This window comes from Taudactylus pleione, unplaced genomic scaffold (assembly GCF_031769625.1).
Source record: "Taudactylus pleione unplaced genomic scaffold, aTauple2 ptg000615l, whole genome shotgun sequence".
NCBI classification, from domain to species: Eukaryota; Metazoa; Chordata; class Amphibia; order Anura; family Myobatrachidae; genus Taudactylus; species Taudactylus pleione.
The window spans coordinates 5,966,469-5,987,697 of record NW_028285017.1 but is presented as its reverse complement, the minus strand read 5'-3'; the positions used below and the strand labels follow the sequence as shown (position 1 = coordinate 5,987,697).

Here is a 21,229-nt window from a genome sequence, read left to right as displayed (position 1 = left end):
TGCTCTTCGGCCCCTAAGGCTGCATCATATTATCGGAGCCACATCTTGGCCCCCAAGGCAGCATCATATTATCAGAGCTGCATCTCAGCCCTCAAGGGTGCATCATATCTTCCAAGTCACATCTCAGCCCTCAAGGATGCATCATAACATCAAAGATGCTCCTCGGCCCTCAAACCCACATCTTGCTGTCCAAGTCGCATTCCCACCTAGTCATACTGGTAACAAAACAGCAACTATTTCACCTTAGTGACTTTCATTGTGACCTGATGGCTTCTCGGCCCTCAAGGCTGCACCACTGCCATCGAGGTTGCACCTTGGCCCTCAATGCCGCACCTCTGCCCTCAAGGCCACAACATAACATCAGAGCCGCACCTTGGCCCTCAAGGATGCACCTCGGCCCTCAAGGCCGCGCCTCGGCCCCCACTGACACTCTTCGGCCCCTAAGGCTGCATCATATTATCGGAGCCGCATCTCGGCCCTCAAGGCTGCACCTCGGTCCCCAAGGCCACATCATATTATCACGGCCGCATCTCAGCCCTCAAGGGTGCATCATATATTCCAAGTCACATCTCAGCCCTCAAGGATGCATCATACCATCAAAGATGCTCCTCAGCCCTCAAACCCACATCTTGCCGTCCAAGTCGCATTCACACCTAGTCATACTCATAACAAAACAGTGACTATTCCAGTTTAGTGACTTTCATTGTGACCTGTACCAGTCAGCACCACCATCAGCCACTACATACCTAGTGAGAACTAAGGGCCTGATTTAGAGCTGATCGCTCTGACCAGAGCGCTCGCTCTGAATCAGGGCCCTCCTACCTTTTTTTGGAGCGTCCTCATGGACGCTCGCATAGCTATAGCGAGCGTCCATGATGATGGTCGCGATGGTCTTGACCATCACGACCATCGGGCTTGCGATGGAGACCCTGCGGTAGGGTCTCGCTGCCGCAAGCCCTGGAGTGATTTTGGCTCTATCAGAGCCAAAATCACTCCCACTGACATCACTAGTGATGTCAGTGGGGCCGACTTCAGACGGTAGGCCTTCCCATGGGAACGCCTCCATCTGTCAGGCACGCCCCCGGCACGCCCACCAAAGGGGGCGTGCTGTTCAATCAACATCGACAGCACGCCCCCTTTGGTGCGAGTCCTGGAGCGATGGTGAGCCCGTTGCTTGCCGGGTCTCACGCATGCACACGACGGAGCTCCCTCCGTCGTGCGCATGCACAGTGGGGAACATTGACCCGCTTGCGAGCGTCCTGCTGCTCGCGAGCGGGTCTGAATGACCCCCTAAGTCCAGGCAGAAACCCAAGTACCGGTGAGCGCACTAGCGGAATGTATTTCAATGAAGTTTCAAGCATGTAGGGAAAGAACAGAAGGCACAATATAGTGTAATATTCCAACAAATATAAACACATTTATTATGTCATTAGGCCCAAAATTGGCCAACATATAAAAGCATGAAAGACAGCACATAAATAGCCTTTTGAGGGTTTGGGGGACTACCTGAAAAATCGGGAGCTGTCCACACTTTCCGGGAGTGTAGGCAAGTATGGTGTATGCACATGCCAGTTGCTAATATCCAGGCAAACCACAAACTGCAATTGCCAGCGCCTTCTTCAGCTGCTCATGGAGTCAGGAGGAGGACACATGAGCAGTGCCAGGTGGACAGGGCAAGTGGCAGTTAGAAACAGTGGAAAGTGGGTGGTAGAGTAGCGAGAGGGAGGAGGTGTCAGGCAGCAGAGACTGAGGGTAGGAAGCATTAGAAGCAGGAAAAGACAGCAGCAGACGAAAAGATAAAGAGCAGTAAGAGACTAGAGCAGTGAAAAAAGAGGAGACTTTTATTCCACTGGGCGCAGCTCTGCCAGTGACAGTGTAGTCCTATGAAACTCAGCCAAATACCAGACCCAGGTGGAAAGTGAGTGAATGTGAGTCAATCACAGTGCATACTGCGCAGGGCGGCTCCCAAATCATCATCAGCATGGACTTAATGTGTTGTGTTACACTGATGAGAGGACTAGGGAGCTGCTCTGCATTGTGTGCACTGTGCATGCAGAACACAGAGCAGCATCAACCCCTGTCAGGGAACAGGTGGGCACCTATTCTTGCAACTTAAGTATTAGGCCTGATTCCTGCTGATTCGCATCTGGTATGTATCAGTTAATGAGGAGAGCCGAAGGTGGAGCCGACTGGGAGGTTAGATTTGCCTGCCTTGCGCAGCACCACGGCTGGCCTGGCAATGTAGGTACAAGGGAGGGCCCTGGAGGTGGCCCGGGCCCCATAGCAGCCGCATCCTCTGCACCTACGGTAGTTACACCAGTGTCCGTGCCTTATTCCCGGGGACATTTCTACTGCACATGCACAAGTCACCAGGAAAATGGTCACCGTCATTTTCTCTGTGATTTTTGCTGCTCTGCACGCGCCGTACCCGGTGCTGCAAAGCAGCACTCCGGAGACTGCGGAGAAGTAAATATAGAAGAAAATACCCTAGCGCTTGAATACAACACTGAAACCTATGTCAAGGACAGACTTGCAGCGGTGTGATAAAGGGGAATAATTGCAACCCCACAAACACTAGACAAATACAAAAGCACGCACACCGCGCTGGTAAGAAATAAATATGAATATGAATAGAAATATAATAGAAATTGGCAGCACTTTAGCAGGAACAAGTTGCAGGACAAGACACTTTGAGTAGGTAAGGACAGCAACGCGTTTCATCCCGTTCCTGGGACTTTTTCAAGCTAGAGGAACGGGATGAAACGCGTTGCTTAATTTCAAAATTATGGATTAACTAGCCAAGTGTGTCAAAACATCCTTCATATGCTCATTTGGAACTTTTCAATGCAGGAATCGTCAATTCTGATTCCAAACCAGTACAACCATTATTATTATGTGTACATGTGCTAGTTATTCACCATTTTACTATTTTTATCCTTGTTTTTTTGTCATTTATATGTGTTCATTCTGATATATGTTTTATTTATTACCATCTCATTTGCATATTTTTTGCCTATATTGAATTTCTATTATATTTCTATTCATATTCATATATATTTCTTACCAGCGCGGTGTGCGTGCTTTTGTATTTGTCTGGAGAAGTAAATATAACTATATATGGGTGCAGGGTGTCTGGTGTGGGCCCCCATTAGACCTAGGGGCCCATGTGCAGCAAACACCCTGCACCCATTATAGATACACCCAAGCTGCAGCATCCTTAACATATTTATTGAATTATTAGGCATTTTTACTGTTTTAACTAACAATTATTTTTAACATATTTATTGAACACAGTGTTAGGAAAGGGTTCTTACTGTACATCAGGGCCGTAAGTAGGGTGGTGCAACATGTGCCACGGCACTGCATAGCAGGGTGCACTGTTCGGTGGCGCCTGTTTATAATCATTTTCACTTATTGCTTCCTATTCTTTTAGCCCCGACATCTCCTGGCCACCCCTATCTCCTCCCTGGCCCACTCCCCTACCCTTTGGCCACAAAGTGTGATTTAAAATAAAGGCTAATGTAACTGAATGACAAGGAGCTCTCAAGTTAAGCGCATGAATGTGGTATAAGAGGATTTGGTGTCCAAATCCATTTTCTTGGACGGTTCTTAAAGTTTTCTATAAATGTTACACAAATTGTCCCACAATTTCTGATGGCAGCCCTGAACACAGCCACCGATTCCCAACCAAGATTTTACTACTACACTACGAGTTCAGCTGTCGACGCAGGGTACCTACATGGACCTCCCTGCTGCTGATATTTGCTGCATATACACTACAGTAGCACTCTTTCTATACCTTCAGTTGGTGATCTACACTGTTGGCTTTAGGCTGGTGTCCAGCTGTGCTGATGGACAAAACCTTCTGCAGGTGCAGCTTCACCAGAGCTCTCCCACATCTAGAGCTGGAGAGTTAAGCTGCCAATCCACTAGGCGATTAAACCTAGCGATGGAGCGATAACGACAGTCGTTATCGCTTCATCGCTTGGTAATCGCCCGCAAGTTGGGCAGTAAAAGGTTAAAAACGACCAGCGATGCGAGCGCTCGCTGGTCGTTTTTAACATCAATCATCGCCCGAACATGACTGTCAACCTGACGACCGCCGTCAGGTTGCCATGTTCGAGGATGATTGATCTGCTCTGCATACACTGAACGTCTGAACGTTCAGATTATGCAGTTCACCCCGCGGGAGACGACGGCGTCGTAATTGTGCCATCGTCCCCCGCATCGTGTAATGGATGGGCAGCATTATACTGCATAATTATTGTGTATCACCACTGCAGCCATTTCATTCATGCTGTAATTGGCAGTGATACCTGGATAACAGTAGTACAAAGGGATCAGTACACCTTCTTCATTGTACGGCACAAATCAGATAAGTCGTGCCCCTTCCCCATGAGGCCACATTCCTTTTTGCGGGTGCACATCTTGTGTCCCTATTTTAAAAATTGGAGTGGTGGCGCCAATGCTCTTTCTGGCCCAGGGCACCAAAAAGTCTAGTGTAGACAAATTGATGTATGGCTAAATCTCGGCACACCAAACTATGAGTGACTCGAATCATTCGAACATCTAAATCAGTGGTGTCAAACTCGGGCCCTCCTGCTGCTGTGGGACTACATATACCAGCATGCCCTGCCACAGTTTTAGCATGCCCTAATAGCAAAACTCTTGCAGTGCATGCTAGGATGTGTAGTTCCACTGCAGCTGAAGGGCCCGAGTTTGACACCACTGATCTAAATGATTCAAGTCATTGTGTCTAGACATTCACTCACTAGCCATCTCTAATACAGATGTAAGCATATTTGTCTGGGGTAAGAGCCAGCTGCACAAGCCCTCCAGGGAAAGTGCCAGAAATAGTGCGAGCTATAGGCTAGGAAGTCTCTGGGTATAACATAGGGCAGAGCGTGCAGGTGCTCGTGCCACGTGCGGGAAGATGGAAGGTTGTGCGGTGTTAGGACAGGGCTATATAAGGGGCTGCAGTAGAGCTGGGGGCCAGTCTGCTGTTCCCCCATGAGCGCTTATGTCAGGACTCTCTGGTGCTGCATAGCAATTGAGCGGTAGTTAGTGGCAGTGGCTGGGAGCCCTTGGTAGTGAACCATTGTAGGCTGTTTTACCTGTGGGGCCATGGAATAGCAGTTTCCTCTTGCTCCGGAGGCCGCTGTCAGTGGATCCCAAGTGAGGAAGCGGTTTAAGCAGTGGGCAGTCCCGACAGCTCCGGATCCTGAGTGGCTGCTGGCCAATATACTGAAGGCTGTCATATTCAGATCGTGCAACAGCAAGGGAGTGGCTATAAGAGTAACTACAAATCAAATGGATACTTTTCAAGTCAGGATTAGACTATAAATTAACTAGATTACAGTATTAGCCTTATTCAGGGGAGAAATTCAGCAGAGTATATAAAGCACTGGCTTCTATTCCTACAAGACTCATATGTAGACTAATTTGTAAGCTAGTATATATATGTATGACCATCATCAGCGTTGTAGGAAAGTGAGAAAGGACGCAAAAGCTAACAGAGGGGCGCAAATAGTATATATTTTGTAACATTGGCCCTCATTCAGAGGCGGTCGCATATGCATATTCATCATATTTAATGCATATTCATCTACTGTGAAAAGTAAATAAGAAATATAAAACTGCATATGTGTGTAGTACTTACCTTAAGGAGTTGTGTGGATATCTACATCCTTCTGAGACCTACAGAGACATGAATAACAGGTGGTTGGATTAATATGGTGAATTCACATTAACTGAATGTCTAGTAATATGCTATTCTGTATTACACCATTCAAACAATAAGTTACCATTTACACTTAAGACACATTGTAGAGAAAACCTAGGCTAGCCCTATAAATTGAAGTCTGTGAGGCATAGGTGGAGGCACTGATCTAACAAAGGGAATATCCTTACTTATTGGGAGTCAGTAACCAAGATTCCTTTAAAAGGGGGGTTACACTAGTTACGGCTCTGAAGTACATGTTTCCAGTCTTTTAATATTTGTCTTATGGCTGTGCAAAGTTTATTTAAAGGAGGTTGGAGCATAGGTAGAGCAATTAGAGCTTTGCCTCCTATTGAAACAGGAAAACTGTATGCTGTCTGTGGGCGGGATGTACTAAAGTGAAAAATGCAGTAAAACCCCACGAAAATGCAATTGTTCCTCTAGGCAGTGGCGTCACAAGGGGGTGCGGGCCGCACCCGGGTGTCACCCGCCGAGGGGTGACACCAAGGTGCTGACTCCCCCTCAGTGACAGGAGCTGGGTGCTGCTCTGTAGCATTAAGTGCAGCACCCAGCTCCTGTCACAGTGATGGAGCCGGCACTCTGCACCTCTGGCACCACCCACCACCCCAGTAATGATACCCATGGCACGGGCCAGGGTTCAGGCTGCGAGGCCATGCACCCTGTTAACAAATCCATTTCCCTCTGTCTGCGAGACCAGGCCCCCTTTTCGGTGGCGTGCGACTGTGCCGCGCACATGGCATCCCTCCCCACACCGCATGTCACAGCAGGGAGGGACACCACTGCCACTAGGAAACAGTCCCAAGAGGTCTTATTGACAGCTGTGGGGAATGACTAAAGTGGGGTCCAGTTGGCGTATGGAGTATGAGCTCCGCCCAGGCTTTGCCCCTGTCTGTAAGTCTAGATTAACTGGGTCTGACATCCATAAAACTAGATTACCCCGAACTGTCTAGGGCATCCACGATTGCCTCAAAAATGTAGAGGGTTTACTAATTTTTTTCTTCATGATTTATGTATCCCTGCTATTTACCATAAACTGAATGTAGGAGATATGAGAAATATATTCTGAGTTCTGCTCAGTAAGAGGATACAACGTCCACATCTTTTTTTCAATGGGAGCTGTGATCTTGGGCAATTTAACAAGTTTCAACAACTTAACTTTTCTGATTTTAGGTCCAAAAGCTAACGTTATCTTCATATGACATTTGCCTCTGTAGCCTATAAACTACAGTTTTGATGGGTAGGGATCACCTGATCTCTTCTCTGATGGCCATGCACACTATTATTAATAGTAGCATCAATTAATCTTATATTTCTGCCAATAGCAGTGATAACGGATGTTATTTAACATGGCAAAAGATGCAGACCTTAATAAATAGGCTGTTATGTCTTTTAGCTCTTATTAGTCCGTATTTATTTATACACCAAGAAGAAATACAGGTGCACAACTCCAAATTAACTGATTATATATAAATAAATACATTTTGCAGTAAATACAGTAGAGGTTTTTGGCATAATCTTGGCCAAGTTTATTGGCCTGCCCACCATATCCGGGTAACCTCTTGTCGGGCAGTTCCCTAACATACTAGGGCTCAAATCCAGAGCGCAGGACACCCCCAAACTAGCCCAGCTAAACCACCCCAAGGCACCGCTCTAATAAGAAAAGTGAAGTGTTAAGAGCAGCCGTTGGCTGCATATAAAGAATAAAAATAAAAAAGTGAAATACATATATATATATATAAGAAACAGACAGTGAGGTATTAAAATGTGTTAAAGGAAAATGTGTTATGCCGCAGTGTTAAAGGAAAATGTGTTATAGCCATAAACTTGGCCAAGATTATGCCAAAAACCTCTACTGTATTTACTGCAAAATGTATTTATTTATATATAATCAGTTAATTTGGAGTTGTGCACCTGTATTTCTTCTTGGTGTATATATCAATGGTCTCCACAGGTAGCACCTCCAATTATATATATATGTCCAGAGTGTGCAGTCTGAGATCCATTTTCTTTGTAAACTAATTAGTGCATTGATTTGCACACCTGAGAAGCCTGAGCCACTTCCCACTCAGACTAGCACCTCTACTACATTGGTTACAGCATGGAGTCTGGCAATGTAATATGCACACCAGTCAAGGTACAATATAGGTAAGTCCTGCTAATATTTAGACTGTGTAGTGCAGCTTTGGTTCATTTTTGGGGTGTGGGTCCCCCTAGATTGCTTTGCTGGTCTGCTTCAGGGCACTGCAGTATAACACATTTTCCTTTAACACATTTTAATACCTCACTGTCTGTTTCTTTTATATATATGTATTTCACTTTTTTATTTTTATTCTTTATATGCAGCTAACGGCTGCTCTTAACACTTCACTTTTCTTATTAGAGCGGTGCCTTGGGGTGGTTTAGCTGGGCTAGTTTGGGGGTGTCCTGTGCTCTGGGTTTGAGCCCAAGTATGTTAGGGACCTGCCCGACAAGAGGTTTCCCGGATATGGTGGGCAGGCCCATAAACTTGGCCAAGATTATGCCAAAAACCTCTACTGTATTTACTGCAAAATGTATTTATTTATATATAATCAGTTAATTTAGAGTTGTACACCTGTATTTCTTCTTGGTGTATATATCAATGGTCTCCACAGGGAGCACCTCTAATTATATATATATACGTCCAGAGTGTGCAGTCTGAGATCCATTTTCTTTGTAGTCCGTATTTATAACAAGATGGATGCATAAATTTTATTTTGAGGTAGAAATTGTGACACAATCTTTCTATAGCAGTCTCATACCACTTCACTTTGTTGTTAATATTTAGATGCTCACATTGAATATACATTGGCTTAGTCTATCCCATTTCCAAATTATCTATACATGGGCAGGCATGACCCCTGCACATCTATATTTCCCGTTTTGAAGACTGAGGTCAGAGCTTAGAAAAAAAGCACCTTAAATATTTCTGTTTAGTCCACAAAATGAATATCTTTTTTACTCAGAAATCAGAGTTGGACTTTTAACACAATAGTTTATTATTTCATAACTGCAGTCACAGTTCATGGACAAGCTGATTCTGAGAAGTCATGTTAAAAAATAATAAGTAGTAATCTTTGGAAAGTCCCAAGATCTCAGTGATGCTGGCAATCCAACAACAAAAGGTATTTTCTGAGAAGAACACCTTGTTGATAATGAATTCAGAAGCTTTTGGGGTCTATTTATTAAACTTAAAAAAGTTTTTCTCCAGCATTCTAGCTGGAGAAAGCATACAATTTAGAGAATTATTGTGTCTCTATATTTAATATCGAGAAACGTGAGAAGCCATCACTAATTTCTCCGCCTTTTCATTTGTTTGTGTAGCGCCCATAGGTCTTAATGGGGGCGGTGCACAAATGCTATTTATATAGCTGGGAGAAGCTATGCTTCTATCAAAAACCTAACGCCGTCTCAGGATGGCATTATGTCTCCTGTCACTGGAGAAAAACAGCAAAGAGACAATTCTCTTCCTGCTTTCTACGTCGGTACCCGCTCTGTGAATGCGCCAGGTACAGACAATCTGTTCTGCACATGCACCAGGTTCAGACTTATGCCACTGTCTTTCACTTTTGTGAAAGATGGCAAAGAGTAAAGCTGGGTACACACGTAAAGATTTTCTGTCCAACCATCCAACTAGTTGATTTGTTGGAATGAAAATCTGGTAAGGTATGGGAGAAACTGATGATCGGCAATTTGCTCCCAAACGCCGGAAAATGGACAAAAACTGTTGTTTGAACAAATTGTTTAGATCAAACATTTAACAAACTTGTCTGACGACCATTTTCATCTGTTTACTGGCATTTAGGAGCAAATTGCTGATCATCATTTACTACTATACATTACCAGATTCTCATTCCAACCAATCAACTAGTTGGATGGTTGGACAGAAAATCTTTTTGTGTGTACCCAGCTTTAGTCACAGCAGCCCCATTCTTTATGGCATGATCTGTCCTAGCAGAAGTTTTTATATAATACTGCAAAGTAAAATATGTGAGAAAAGCCGATAATTATGAGCCAGCTTCTGCATATTTTACTAAATAGATCCCAAAATCACATTATTATATTCATGTCGTCTTTTGGCAGCTAGGTTTATCATTACATCAAACATACTCCTATCTCTTGCTCCATGACATCACATGATTAGATCATGTGATAGATGATTCGCCGCTTTCTTTGTGAGAAGTGGTTGGGAATTTTGGCTCTTGACCTGCGTAACTATTACTGCTGGACTCTGGTGCAGACAGGACATGCACATTTTGCTGCTAACTCCTCAGGGGCTCTATTTATTGACATTATTTTTACTAAAATAAAGTGAAAAAGGGTGTTTTCACACCCTTTTCACATTATTTTAGTTTCACCTGTAGTTATTACAGGGCAATTGGAGTAGAATTAGTAAAATTCTACTCCAACCCCTAAGTATCACTTATTTTTAGTAAAGCAGATTGCATTTCCCATAATTGTAATGGGAAATGTGATCCGACCACAGTTACTAAAAATAAATTGTAAAAAAATACCGGGGGAAGCCCTGTGATAATAACGCCACCTGGAGGTGGCGTTATCCAGGGTCTCCCCCGGTTACCGGGCTTCCACTCTGCTCTAATGGGGAGAGCAGAGGCGGGAGCTGGTACCAGTAATCAGCTATGTGGTCTAAACAGACCGCAAGCTGATTGCTGTAAAAAAAAGAAAAAAAAATTGAAACTTTTTTTTTTACTTACCTGAATCCAGGGACCGGTGATCGGGCCTCCGGTGATGGCTCCTCTCCGGTCAGCTGGTCTCCCATAGTGCACTGCGGCCCGGTCATCAGGTGATCGGGTCCCAGTGCAGTATGGGAGATCACCTGAACGGGAAGCCCGGAGAAGATCACCGGAGGCCAGGTGGATGCAAGTAAGTGTAATGAAGGGAGGGGGGGGTCGCGGGGGTCCGCAATCGCAGGGGGGGCGGGGCTTAGTGTCTGTGGGGGTAGCAGCGATGGTGGGTCAGCGAAATGCGCGGGCTCTTAGTCGCGGGCTCAATACCACGACTAGAGTGCGGATGGGATCCGCAGGGACAGAGCTTTATCACAAGCTCTGTCCCTGCAAGGGATTTATAGTAAATCCCTGTGATATTGCCTGAATTCGCAATGCGAATTCACTCGGTAATATCACACTACAATCCGCATTCAATGTATTGTAGCAAATAGAGCCCTAAGTGTTATAATAGAACCAACTGGTTTCATAAGTTTGGTTCAAGAGCATTGTATTACCAGTAGTGAAAGAGTGTCATGTTGATTTTACCAAAAGCACTTATTCCTAAAGGGATTATTACTATTCTTCTACAGTGCTTTGGGCCCTGTGGCTCTTTCATGAGATGCCCAGTGTCAAATATGATACTTTATGAATCAATAGAGGAAATAAGAGTAGTGGGTCATTCACACATTTTATATTTTCAATTCAGAAAGATCCAGTTACACTACTGTCCCTCAGCTACGCACATCTCACTTTGAATAAAACTGTGTATTTAAATTAAGCATAAATTAACCATCTATAGGTGTAAAAACAATTTTCACAAATATAATATATGGTATCACTTCTGCTTCTGTCAATGTAAGCACATCATTAAATGGAACATTATCTTTTTCATGTTTAAATTTCCACTTTCATTAGATTTTATGTGAATAGATGGAAATGTGATTTGAAAACACATGACATTTGTGGCATTGTAATTCATTGGAGGTCCTCTTTAAAATTATATTGTTATATCAACATAACTGGAAATGTAGAATATCCAAATTTACATAAGAACAAAAAACTGCTTGGTTGAAAATATTCAGAAAGAGGTATATTTTCAGCTGTATAAAGCGAGGCGAGTCTAACCCTGTCTTCTATACTAACTTGTGGCAGTGTATTTAAATTTTTATTTAAAAGGCCAGCAGTTAAATTGGGTGGGGGATACTTCTGTTAAGATTCTTTTATGGGTATATGAAATAAACACAGTTAACAGATTAAAAAATCTCCTTCTAGCATCAATAACGATTCACATTATAATTTTCTCTGCCCGTTTGCACGACCCCTACCCCGGTGGCTAGCGCTTGTTGTTGGACTTAAGGCCTGATTCAGAGATGTACACTAATGGTTCACATACATTTCCAATGGTGAGTGGTCTTATCAGGACTCGTTCTGCGCATGTGCAGAATGGGCCTGCAATCTTGTCTGCAGACCCTCTAAGCCGCAGTATAATTCACATGCTACGGTTTTTAGTGGGCAAAGCGGGGGAGTGGCTGGTCACCGTTCCTGGAACGGGGGAATGCCATCCCCATTTTCAGTAAGGGACAAGAATAGGGTCTGCGTCGGTGGATGCAGATTTCTTGGCCTTGCAAGTGACCAGGATCTGGCCAGGCTGTGGTAAGCTTCAGCCGCTACAGCCTGGCCAAAGGAGCAACCATTGCGACCGATGATGATCCCAGGCTGCGACGGGGGTCGCAGCGTTGGGATCGCAGATGCAGCAAGGAGGTGTCTGTTTCCTACATCCTGCATTAGCATTATAGATGGATGGAGTTGCACAACAGCTTGTGTGCAGCTCTGCAATTCTGTCCATCTCTGAATCAGGTCCTTATTGTGAGCGTTTCACAAATAGGTACAGTATTTCCTGCCGTCTGTGACTGTACTCATCACAAGGACCAGGATCTCAGCGAGCTGCACCTTTTGTTTTCTTCCGCAATATGTTGGTTTTGTCTGGAATTTTTTTGTATTTATATGCAGACAGTGCTGTTTTCCAATACAAAAGTCACATACTTTTCTTCTCTTCCAATCAGAATTTTGTGTATCAGGCTGTCAAAAAGGGGCGTGGTTTTATCACAATCCCACTCTATTCCTCTAAAGAGACCCTTTCAATGATGTGTACCTACAGCAGGAAGACATTTGCAAAATGATCTGGAATCCAAACAAAAAGCCTGATAATTAGATTGGGGGAGAGTCAACCCAAATTGAGACAAGGGAAATATGTAGTTGAATAAATATCTATTTAAGCATATGCTAACATGGAATATCATCGGCTGTCAGTCACATACATCCAGGTCTTTTCAGAGCATGTAACACAGGGGCATTGTGGCAAAAAATTATCTTTCTCATAGTCTCTGGTGACATCCTTATTACGATTCATCTATACTAATATAATAAGAACGTTGGGCCAAATGTAATAGGGTGAGAGTTTAGAAAATGTGAGAGTTTAGCAGTAAAATCTCACACTATTACATTGGTCCAGTTGTATTTTCAAAATGGGAAAACATGGATGAGAGTTTAAATCGTGAGAGCTTTTTGAGTCTGAAAAGCATGCGAGTTTGCCTATTCTCTGACTTTATTACATTGGCCGAGTTAATAAGTGGGGAAAACTCTCATATTTTCTAAATTCTCACCCTATTACATTTGGCCCCACATGTCTATCTGTTTTTTTTTCCCAAATTGGCGCAAAAACTACTGAACCGATTTCCATGAAATCTGCAGCATTTTGTAGTGGAAACTCCTAGAAATAAACTGCACTTTGTTTCATCTCTATCTGTCAAGTTAAAGATGAGCAATCAATGCAAGAGACAGATGTGACACCATGTGTGTGGCCAGTAAGGAGTGGAGGGAGAGGTGTTGTGGGCCGGCGTTTACTTGAATAGGATAGGCTACATAGCAGTCTACACACAGGGCACACAGTGACATTGGTGTGAGTGATGGGTGAAGGCGCTGCTTCCACTAGTCTGTATAGCGCTGCTGGTCACCTGGGCCACTCCCGCAACATGGCCCTTATGCAAAGCAATACAACTAGAACACCTCAAATATTGCCAGAAGCGATTTCATCGTGGGTGAACAGCTAGTTCTCTATAGGATTACGTTTATGTGTTTAATAAATCATATGTGTGCTTCCTAGATTGCAGGCACTCTGCACTGTGGTTAATTACCAACATAGGATATATGACTTTAGAAGTGAAAGGGTAAACTCAAGGAGCCCTCAAATCCCCAAGGCCTTTTTTTGGATGGATCTTTCGTTTTTTCGTACCGTGCATGCTCCTGAGATGAGCGTATGCATCTATAGGTGACTCAGAGTCATGTACAACTCAGTCACATCTCCGTTTACATGTAGGTTAAGCTTAGTGAGAGGGTGGTGACAGAATTGTGGGCTATGCCTGTGTATGGCCCGTTTTCAGAGCTGTGCGCATATCTGCAAGCAGGCCACCCTTGTCAGTATGTTGGTTTGATATCATCATTATGGGTGTGCACTTGCGCTAGCCCGATTTCAGGCATGTGTATTGCTAAATCATATAAAAGATGCTCTGCTAATGGGCGTACATTCAATTCTGCCGCCGGCCCTATTAGATGAAACTACTAAAATCGTTATCAATGTGACATATACAGCGTAATGAATAAGCATATTTCTACCTTACAACAGAATTTGAAAAGACAATCTGCAAAGTATAAGACAGATAAACACTATACCACGAAGGCAGCAGAACGGTCCGAGAACATCAAGAAGAACCGGTATAAAGATATCCTGCCATGTAAGTGAAATTCTTACCAACACTTAGTTGTTCTAACTTGTTCACATCGTGATACACCTAGTATTTATTTTTTATGTCTTTTTACAGGTAAATATGAAAGTAAGTAAATATACCTAGAATCCTGAAAACTTGGGAAAACAATTTTATAAGTAATCATTAATTACATAACTCATACATTGGACTGTAACACATACAGACTAGAACATATATTGCTGCTCCATTAGAGACTTGTCAGTACCTAAATCTGTTTTGCAGTTTTGTAATCTTGCATTTCAAATGTAAAGCATTTTATGATAGGACACATCAGTTTGGTTTGTGGGTGGCTCCTAAAGGCAATGTTTTTGCATTTGGTTGTACACCAGGGGAAGGGCTGATACTAGTATTAGCATAAAATTGCAGACACAGTTATATCAAAAGATGCTAAAGCGGTCGCAGAAGTATGTGACTCAGATTCAGCCCCTTAGTGCATAATATACCCGGGGTTGCTGTCAACTTGAGTTGTTGTACTACACTGTTTGCGAAGAAATATAAGTAAAATTGTATGATGCACTGGTGAGATAAATCTATATCTAAAATAAAACATTAACTGATTATTATTAAAACATGACTTTCTGGTACTGAGTTTAAAACCAGCTAGATAAAATAAAGATATAAAAAGTTGTGCAAGAAATATAATTATAGTCTTGTTTTCTTTTTTTTGTAAATGTTACATATTTATAGGCTTCTTCTGACCTACAGTATATATATATTCCATAGACATAAAAACTTGCGGTTTCACATGTCCCATTAAGGCTTCTCAGACATGATCTGAAATTTCACAAAACCTACTGAATTTCTGCCACTCAAACTTAAAAAAGCAATATATTTCTGATAATTAAGACTGATGCATTAATGGATGTGTTCCTTGCGCAATACAGAGATAGTATGCCATCACACCCTGTGGCTAACTGCAGATTCAGCACTCTCACAGAGTGAGATTGCTGTCATTTACAAAATGGTGGAGCTGCTAATTTCCAGAATTGTGTGCTCATTGAAATACACACATGCAGTCTATGCAACTGAGGTCTGAGCACTTATGTGGCACACACATACCAATCAGTGCCCACAATCTTCCCGTTCGTTCACCACAACAATCCTACTGGGTTCCAACATCCTTCTCATTCCATACATCCATCTCATGCTCAATATACATTCAGCTCCCTAATTTCTAAAACTATCATTCTCTGTCTATGCATGTACACTATCTGTGCCTCCAAGCTGCTCTATCTTCCCCAATCCCTACAGCTGTGTGGTCTCCTAACTGTGCTAGTTTTTTATTCCCTCATCCACACCAATCTGTCTTTCCCCATCTGCACCTGTCTTTTTGCATCCGTGCCACTCAGTTTCCTTCCATCTGCACCACTACCCTCCCCCCGGCCATGCCACTTTGTCTTCCCATCATCTGTGCCAGTCTTTATTCCCACATCTGTACCACTCTGTCCCACCCAACCGTGGCACTGTCTTCCCCCCATCCACACCAATGTGTCTTCCCAAATCCCTACTGATGTGTGTTCTCCCATTGTGCTAGTCTGTATCCCCTCATCCGTACCAATCTGTCTTTACCCATTTGCATGGCTCTGTCTTCCCACGTCCATGCCACTCTGTACCCCCCATCCATGTCACTCTGTTCTCCGAAACTGTGCCGTTCTGTCTCCCCCACATCTTCATCACTGTTTTCCACCCATCTGCATCACTTTGGCTCCCCTCCATCTGTGCTGCTTAATCCCCCCTTTCCCATCATGCCTTTTTGTCTCCCCCATCCAGCGACAGAAATTCAGTAGGTGTGAAATGTCAGATCACGTCTAAGAAGCCTTAATGGACATGTGAAACTGTAAGATATTTTTTTGTCTTTGGAATTTTATTGCTTTTTTTATAATTTATTAACCATCAGGGATGGGAGCAGCAAACCGGGCCATCTGCAGGGGAGAAGGGCAACAAAATGGTACACTAGCGCTGGTGGTGGAGGGGACAGCACACAGGAGGTGTTTTGGGGGTGCAGAAATTAGTGCAGCTGATGGTGCAGGCTGCGGGCGTGGGGGCAGTGGCTATGGGGCAGTGCAAAGGGGCAGCAGTAGGGGTGCGGAGCATTGGCAGCAGCGGGGCAGTGCACAGGGGTAGCATCGGGGGCAGTGGCAAATGCAGGATTTCTAGAGGGGGGTTTCCAAATGCTTGATTTTAGAGTGAGTGTGGCCAGTCCATGAAGAGGGTAGAATTAGCACTTAACCAGCTTTAATATGCATCATAATTGTGTCATAATTCCAGCATATAGAGGACTAGCAATCACACTAAGCCATTAAATGCGGCAGTAGGGCCATCCTGCCTCAGCTGAATGTTTTTATTTTAGATGTGAGCACCATTCCAGAGTATTAGAGCAAGTCCGGAAGTCTGGGGGAGCAGCAGAATAACCTAGCACTGCCCTGGACATATATGTACATATTGGGCTCTATAGCAGCACATCCCTAACAGTGAATGTTTTCCAGATCTCCTAGTTGGTGCACAGATTATTGATACATGTTAAAAGTTGCACAGGTGGTGCTAATCATTTCATTTGTGATACTGTGAGGAACATGCAGCACTAGTAAAATTCTAGTACATTACTACTTATATTGTAGTCATGGTGTGGGCTGGGGAGGGGGGTTTCCAGGCAGACGGAAACCCCCCCTGCGTTTGCCTATGGGGGGACTGAAAGGCTCACTGGTGCTGATGGTCCAAGCCCTGAACTGCTTCTTAAGGTCCTTACACACAGAACAATGTGCTCACGATGCAAGATCATGAACAATTTCCCTTCAACACTCCCCGGCACTCCAGGATACGATATGGTGCTTAAACAGCACATTTTGATGCAAGATCTAAAGATAGCTGATCATTGAGATCTGTGATGCAGGCATCTGAGTAAAATAAATGATTCAGAGATGCACACATGGATCAGTGTGGCTTGCATCTGAAAAAAAAATCTATCAGTGAAATCCATCCATGCATCTGTGTTAAAAAAAATTAAAACAAGTGTACATTATTTTTTTTTTAAATGCGGTCCCCCCCTCCTCCCTAAAGCACATCCAGCACCGGGATTTTCACAGCCGTTCCTGGTTGTGAAATACAGGGGACAAATGACATAGAGGTCCCCTGTATTTAGCACAGCCAGCACCGTGCTTTTCAGAGCCAGTCCTGGTTGCCAAACTCCCCTCCCAATGACACACAAAAATGCCCACCAGGACTGGTAGTGCCGCTGACCCTAGTGGGGTAGAATCAGTCTAACCCGTGTATTGGCAGGGAAGGCACCTCAAGATCTACAAGCAAGACAGCCACTGCTTCTTTCCCGCAATAAAGCTGACAACTAAGATACCATGGGATGGGCAGGCAGGAATGTCCAAAAACCTCCCCTACACAGAAAATACTATCACGAACACACCCTTAAACCACTGATTGGATAACTACAATGGAACACAAACACAACAATACATTAACTCCTGCCAAACCAAATGCAAACATACACACACTAGGGGGTAAATTTACTAAAGTGAGAGTTTTTAGAATTGGAGATGTTGCCCATAGCCACCAATCAGATTCTAGCTATTATCTTCTAGAGCAGTGGTGTCAAACTCGGGCCCTTCAGCTGCAGTGGAATTACACATCCCAGCATGCACTGCCAGAGTTTTGCTATTAGGGCATGCTAAAACTGTGGCAGGGCATGCTGGGATATGTAGTCCCACAGCAGCTGGAGGGCCCGAGTTTGACACCACTGTTCTAGACGGTGCTAGTTAAATGATAAGCAGAATCTGATTGGTTGCTATGGGCAACAACTCCATTTCTAATAACTCTCACTTTAGTAAATATACCCCTTGGTGTTTAATACACACAGCCATATGGCAATGCCTTCTGTTTCTCTAACGGGGCATGGGGTGGGGTCGGGGGAGATGTGTACAGTGTTTATTATTTGGTAACTCGGTTTTTATTATTTATTAATTCTGCAGCGCTGTGACACGCACACGTTTGAGACAACTAGCACACGCAACATAGCTCTGGCAGAGAAATTATGATTTTGATCATGTGGGGGTTATATGTGTTCAGTGTGTATATATGGAAAACTGAATTATTACATTCATATACATTATGAAGTTGCAGCTATATGCACACGCTGTGCACGTTAGTTATGGAACAAACATTCACTGAATATAAATGAAATACAGTTTGGAGTGTAATTAGATGAGTATATACATATTAGGGGTGTGCACCGGCCACTTTTCGTGTTTTGTGTTTTGGTTTTGGATCTGGATCTTTCTTCGTGTTTTGGATCTGGATTGGTTTTGCCAAAACCACCCTTCCGTGTTTTGGGTTCTGGGTTTTGTGTTTTGGATCTGTATTTTTTTGAAAAAAAGCATAAAAACAGCTAAAATCACAGAATTTGTAGGTTTTTCTGCTCCTATGCTATTATTAACCTCAATAACCTTAATTTCCACTCATTTCCAGTCTATTCTGAATACCTCACACCTCACAATAGTGTTTTTATGTCCAAAAGGTTGCACCGAGGTAGCTGGATGACTATGCTAAGCGACACGAGTGGGCGGCACAAACACGTGACCCATCTAGGCGTGAAACTGCAGTGGCAGACAGGATGGCATTGAAAAACTAGGCCCCAAACTGTACATAATGCAAAGAAAAAAAAGAGGTGCAAGATGGAATTGTCCTTGGGCCCTCCCACCCACCCTTATGTTGTATAAACAGGACATGCACACTTTAACAAACCAATCATTTCAGCGCCAGGGTCTGCCACACAACTGTGGCTGAAATGATTGGTTCGTTTGGGCCCCCACAAAACAAGCTGGCAATTAATCTGTCCCTGCACAAACTGGCTCTACGGAGGCAAGAAGTCGTCCTCATCCTCCTCATCCACAGATTCCTCACCCTCTTCAGTGTTATGTACATCCTCATCCTCACAGAGTATTAATTCGTCCCTGCTGGAACCACAGGTCCCTCTGTACGTTCTGGAGGCTGGTCTCCCTGGAAGAGTTGATCATTCATTTTATGAACATCATCTTCTCCACATTTTGTGGAAGCAACCTCCTACGCCTTTCTCTAACAAGGTTCCCGGCTGCACTAAACACTCTTTCGGAGTACACACTGGAGGGGGGGCAACTCAGGTAAAATAGAGCCAGTTTGTACAGGGACCTCCAAATTGCTTCTTTTTCCTGCCAGTACAGGTACGGACTGTCTGACATGCCTACTTGGATGCTGTCACCGATGTAATCCTTTAACAGACAGACGCACGCTTGTCACTGCTGCTTTGAGGATTCAAGTGCGGCTACAGCCCACACAATTCACAAAGACAGAAAAAAAAAAAGAATATTTTTATTGTTTGTGGAGCACACTTTGAGGGTTACACCACCCTCTAACAGACAGACGCACGCTTGTCGCTGCTGCTTTGAGGATGCAAGTGCGGCTACAGCCCACACAATTCACAAAGACAGAAAAAAGAAGAATATTTTTATTCTTTGTGTAGCACACTTTGAGGGTGTCACCACCCTTTAACAGACAGACGCACGCTTGTCGCTGCTGCTTTGAGGATGCAAGTGCGGCTACATCGCACACAAGTCACAAACACATTAAAAAAATAGTTTTTTATTTTTTGGAGCACTTCGTGAGTTACACCACCCTTTAACAGACAGACGCACGCTTGTCGCTGCTGCTTTAAGGATGCAGGTGCGGCTACAGCCCACACAATTCACAAAGACAGAAAAAAGAAGAAGAATATTTTTATTGTTTGTGTAGCACACTTTGAGGGTGTCACCACCCTTTAACAGACAGACGCACGCTTGTCGCTGCTGCTTTGAGGATGCAAGTGTGGCTACATCGCACACAAGTCACAAACACATAAAAAAAATTTTTTTGATTTTTTGGAGCACTTTGAGAGTTACAACACCCTTTAACAGACAGACGCACGCTTGTCGCTGCTGCTTTGAGGATGCAAGTGCGGCTACAGCCCACACAATTCACAAAGACAGAAAAAAAAAGAACAATATTTTAATTGTTTGTGTAGCACACTTTGAGGGTGTCACCACCCTTTAACAGACAGACGCACGCTTGTCGCTGCTGCTTTAAGGATGCAGGTGCGGCTACAGCCCACACATTTCACAAAGACAGAAAAAAAAAGAACAATATTTTAATTGTTTGTGTAGCACACTTTGAGGGTGTCACCACCCTTTAACAGACAGACGCACGCTTGTCGCTGCTGCTTTGAGGATGCAGGTGGAATCTAGACGGGATTTGGAACCGAGGACACACTACCTCCATCAATTGTCTAAATCCCACTGCACTAATGTCGGATACCGGACGCACGTCTAACACCAACATAGCAGTCAAGGCCTCAGTTATACGTTTTGCTTCAGGATGACTGCTGTCGTACTTCATCCTCATCGCTAGGGACTGTTGGAGGGTCAATTGTTTAGTAAAAGTAGTGATGTTCCTACTTCCTCTCTGGGATGATGAACAACTCCCAGCAGCAGCAACAGCACTAGTAGGAAGTGGTTCTTGATCTTTCCCTATTTTATTTTTATCAGAGAAAGTTTGGTCCTCCATTTATGTTATATTGATATATATACGTGCGGCTAAAGCGCACACAAACACAGAAAATATTTTTTTATTTTTGCTGGAGAGTAGTGCACTTTGTGGGTTACACCACCCTTTAAGAAATGAGCCAGCCGGCTCTTTACTTATGGGACACAGGCGCACGCTTGGCGCTGCTCCTTTGTTGATGCACGTGCAGCCACAGTGCACACAAGTCACAAACACAGAAAATATATATTTTTTTGGTTTGGAGTGTACTTTGGGGGTTACAGAACCCTTTAACGGTCAAGCCAGCCGGCCCTTTACTTATGACACAGGCGCACGCTTGGCACTACTTTGTTGATGCACGTGCG

At 43.9% G+C, this 21,229-nt stretch overlaps 1 protein-coding gene across 1 annotated transcript in view; it reads left to right on the top strand.

The window, feature by feature from the left end:
* The window catches only part of PTPN22 (protein tyrosine phosphatase non-receptor type 22), a 139,165-nt gene that overhangs the window by 42,481 nt on the left and 75,455 nt on the right, over positions 1-21,229 (top strand). Inside the window, exon 2 of the mRNA XM_088454425.1 lies at positions 14,168-14,276. Coding sequence (XP_088310551.1) covers positions 14,168-14,276 — 109 coding nt within the window. The remainder of the gene's footprint in view (positions 1-14,167; positions 14,277-21,229) is intronic.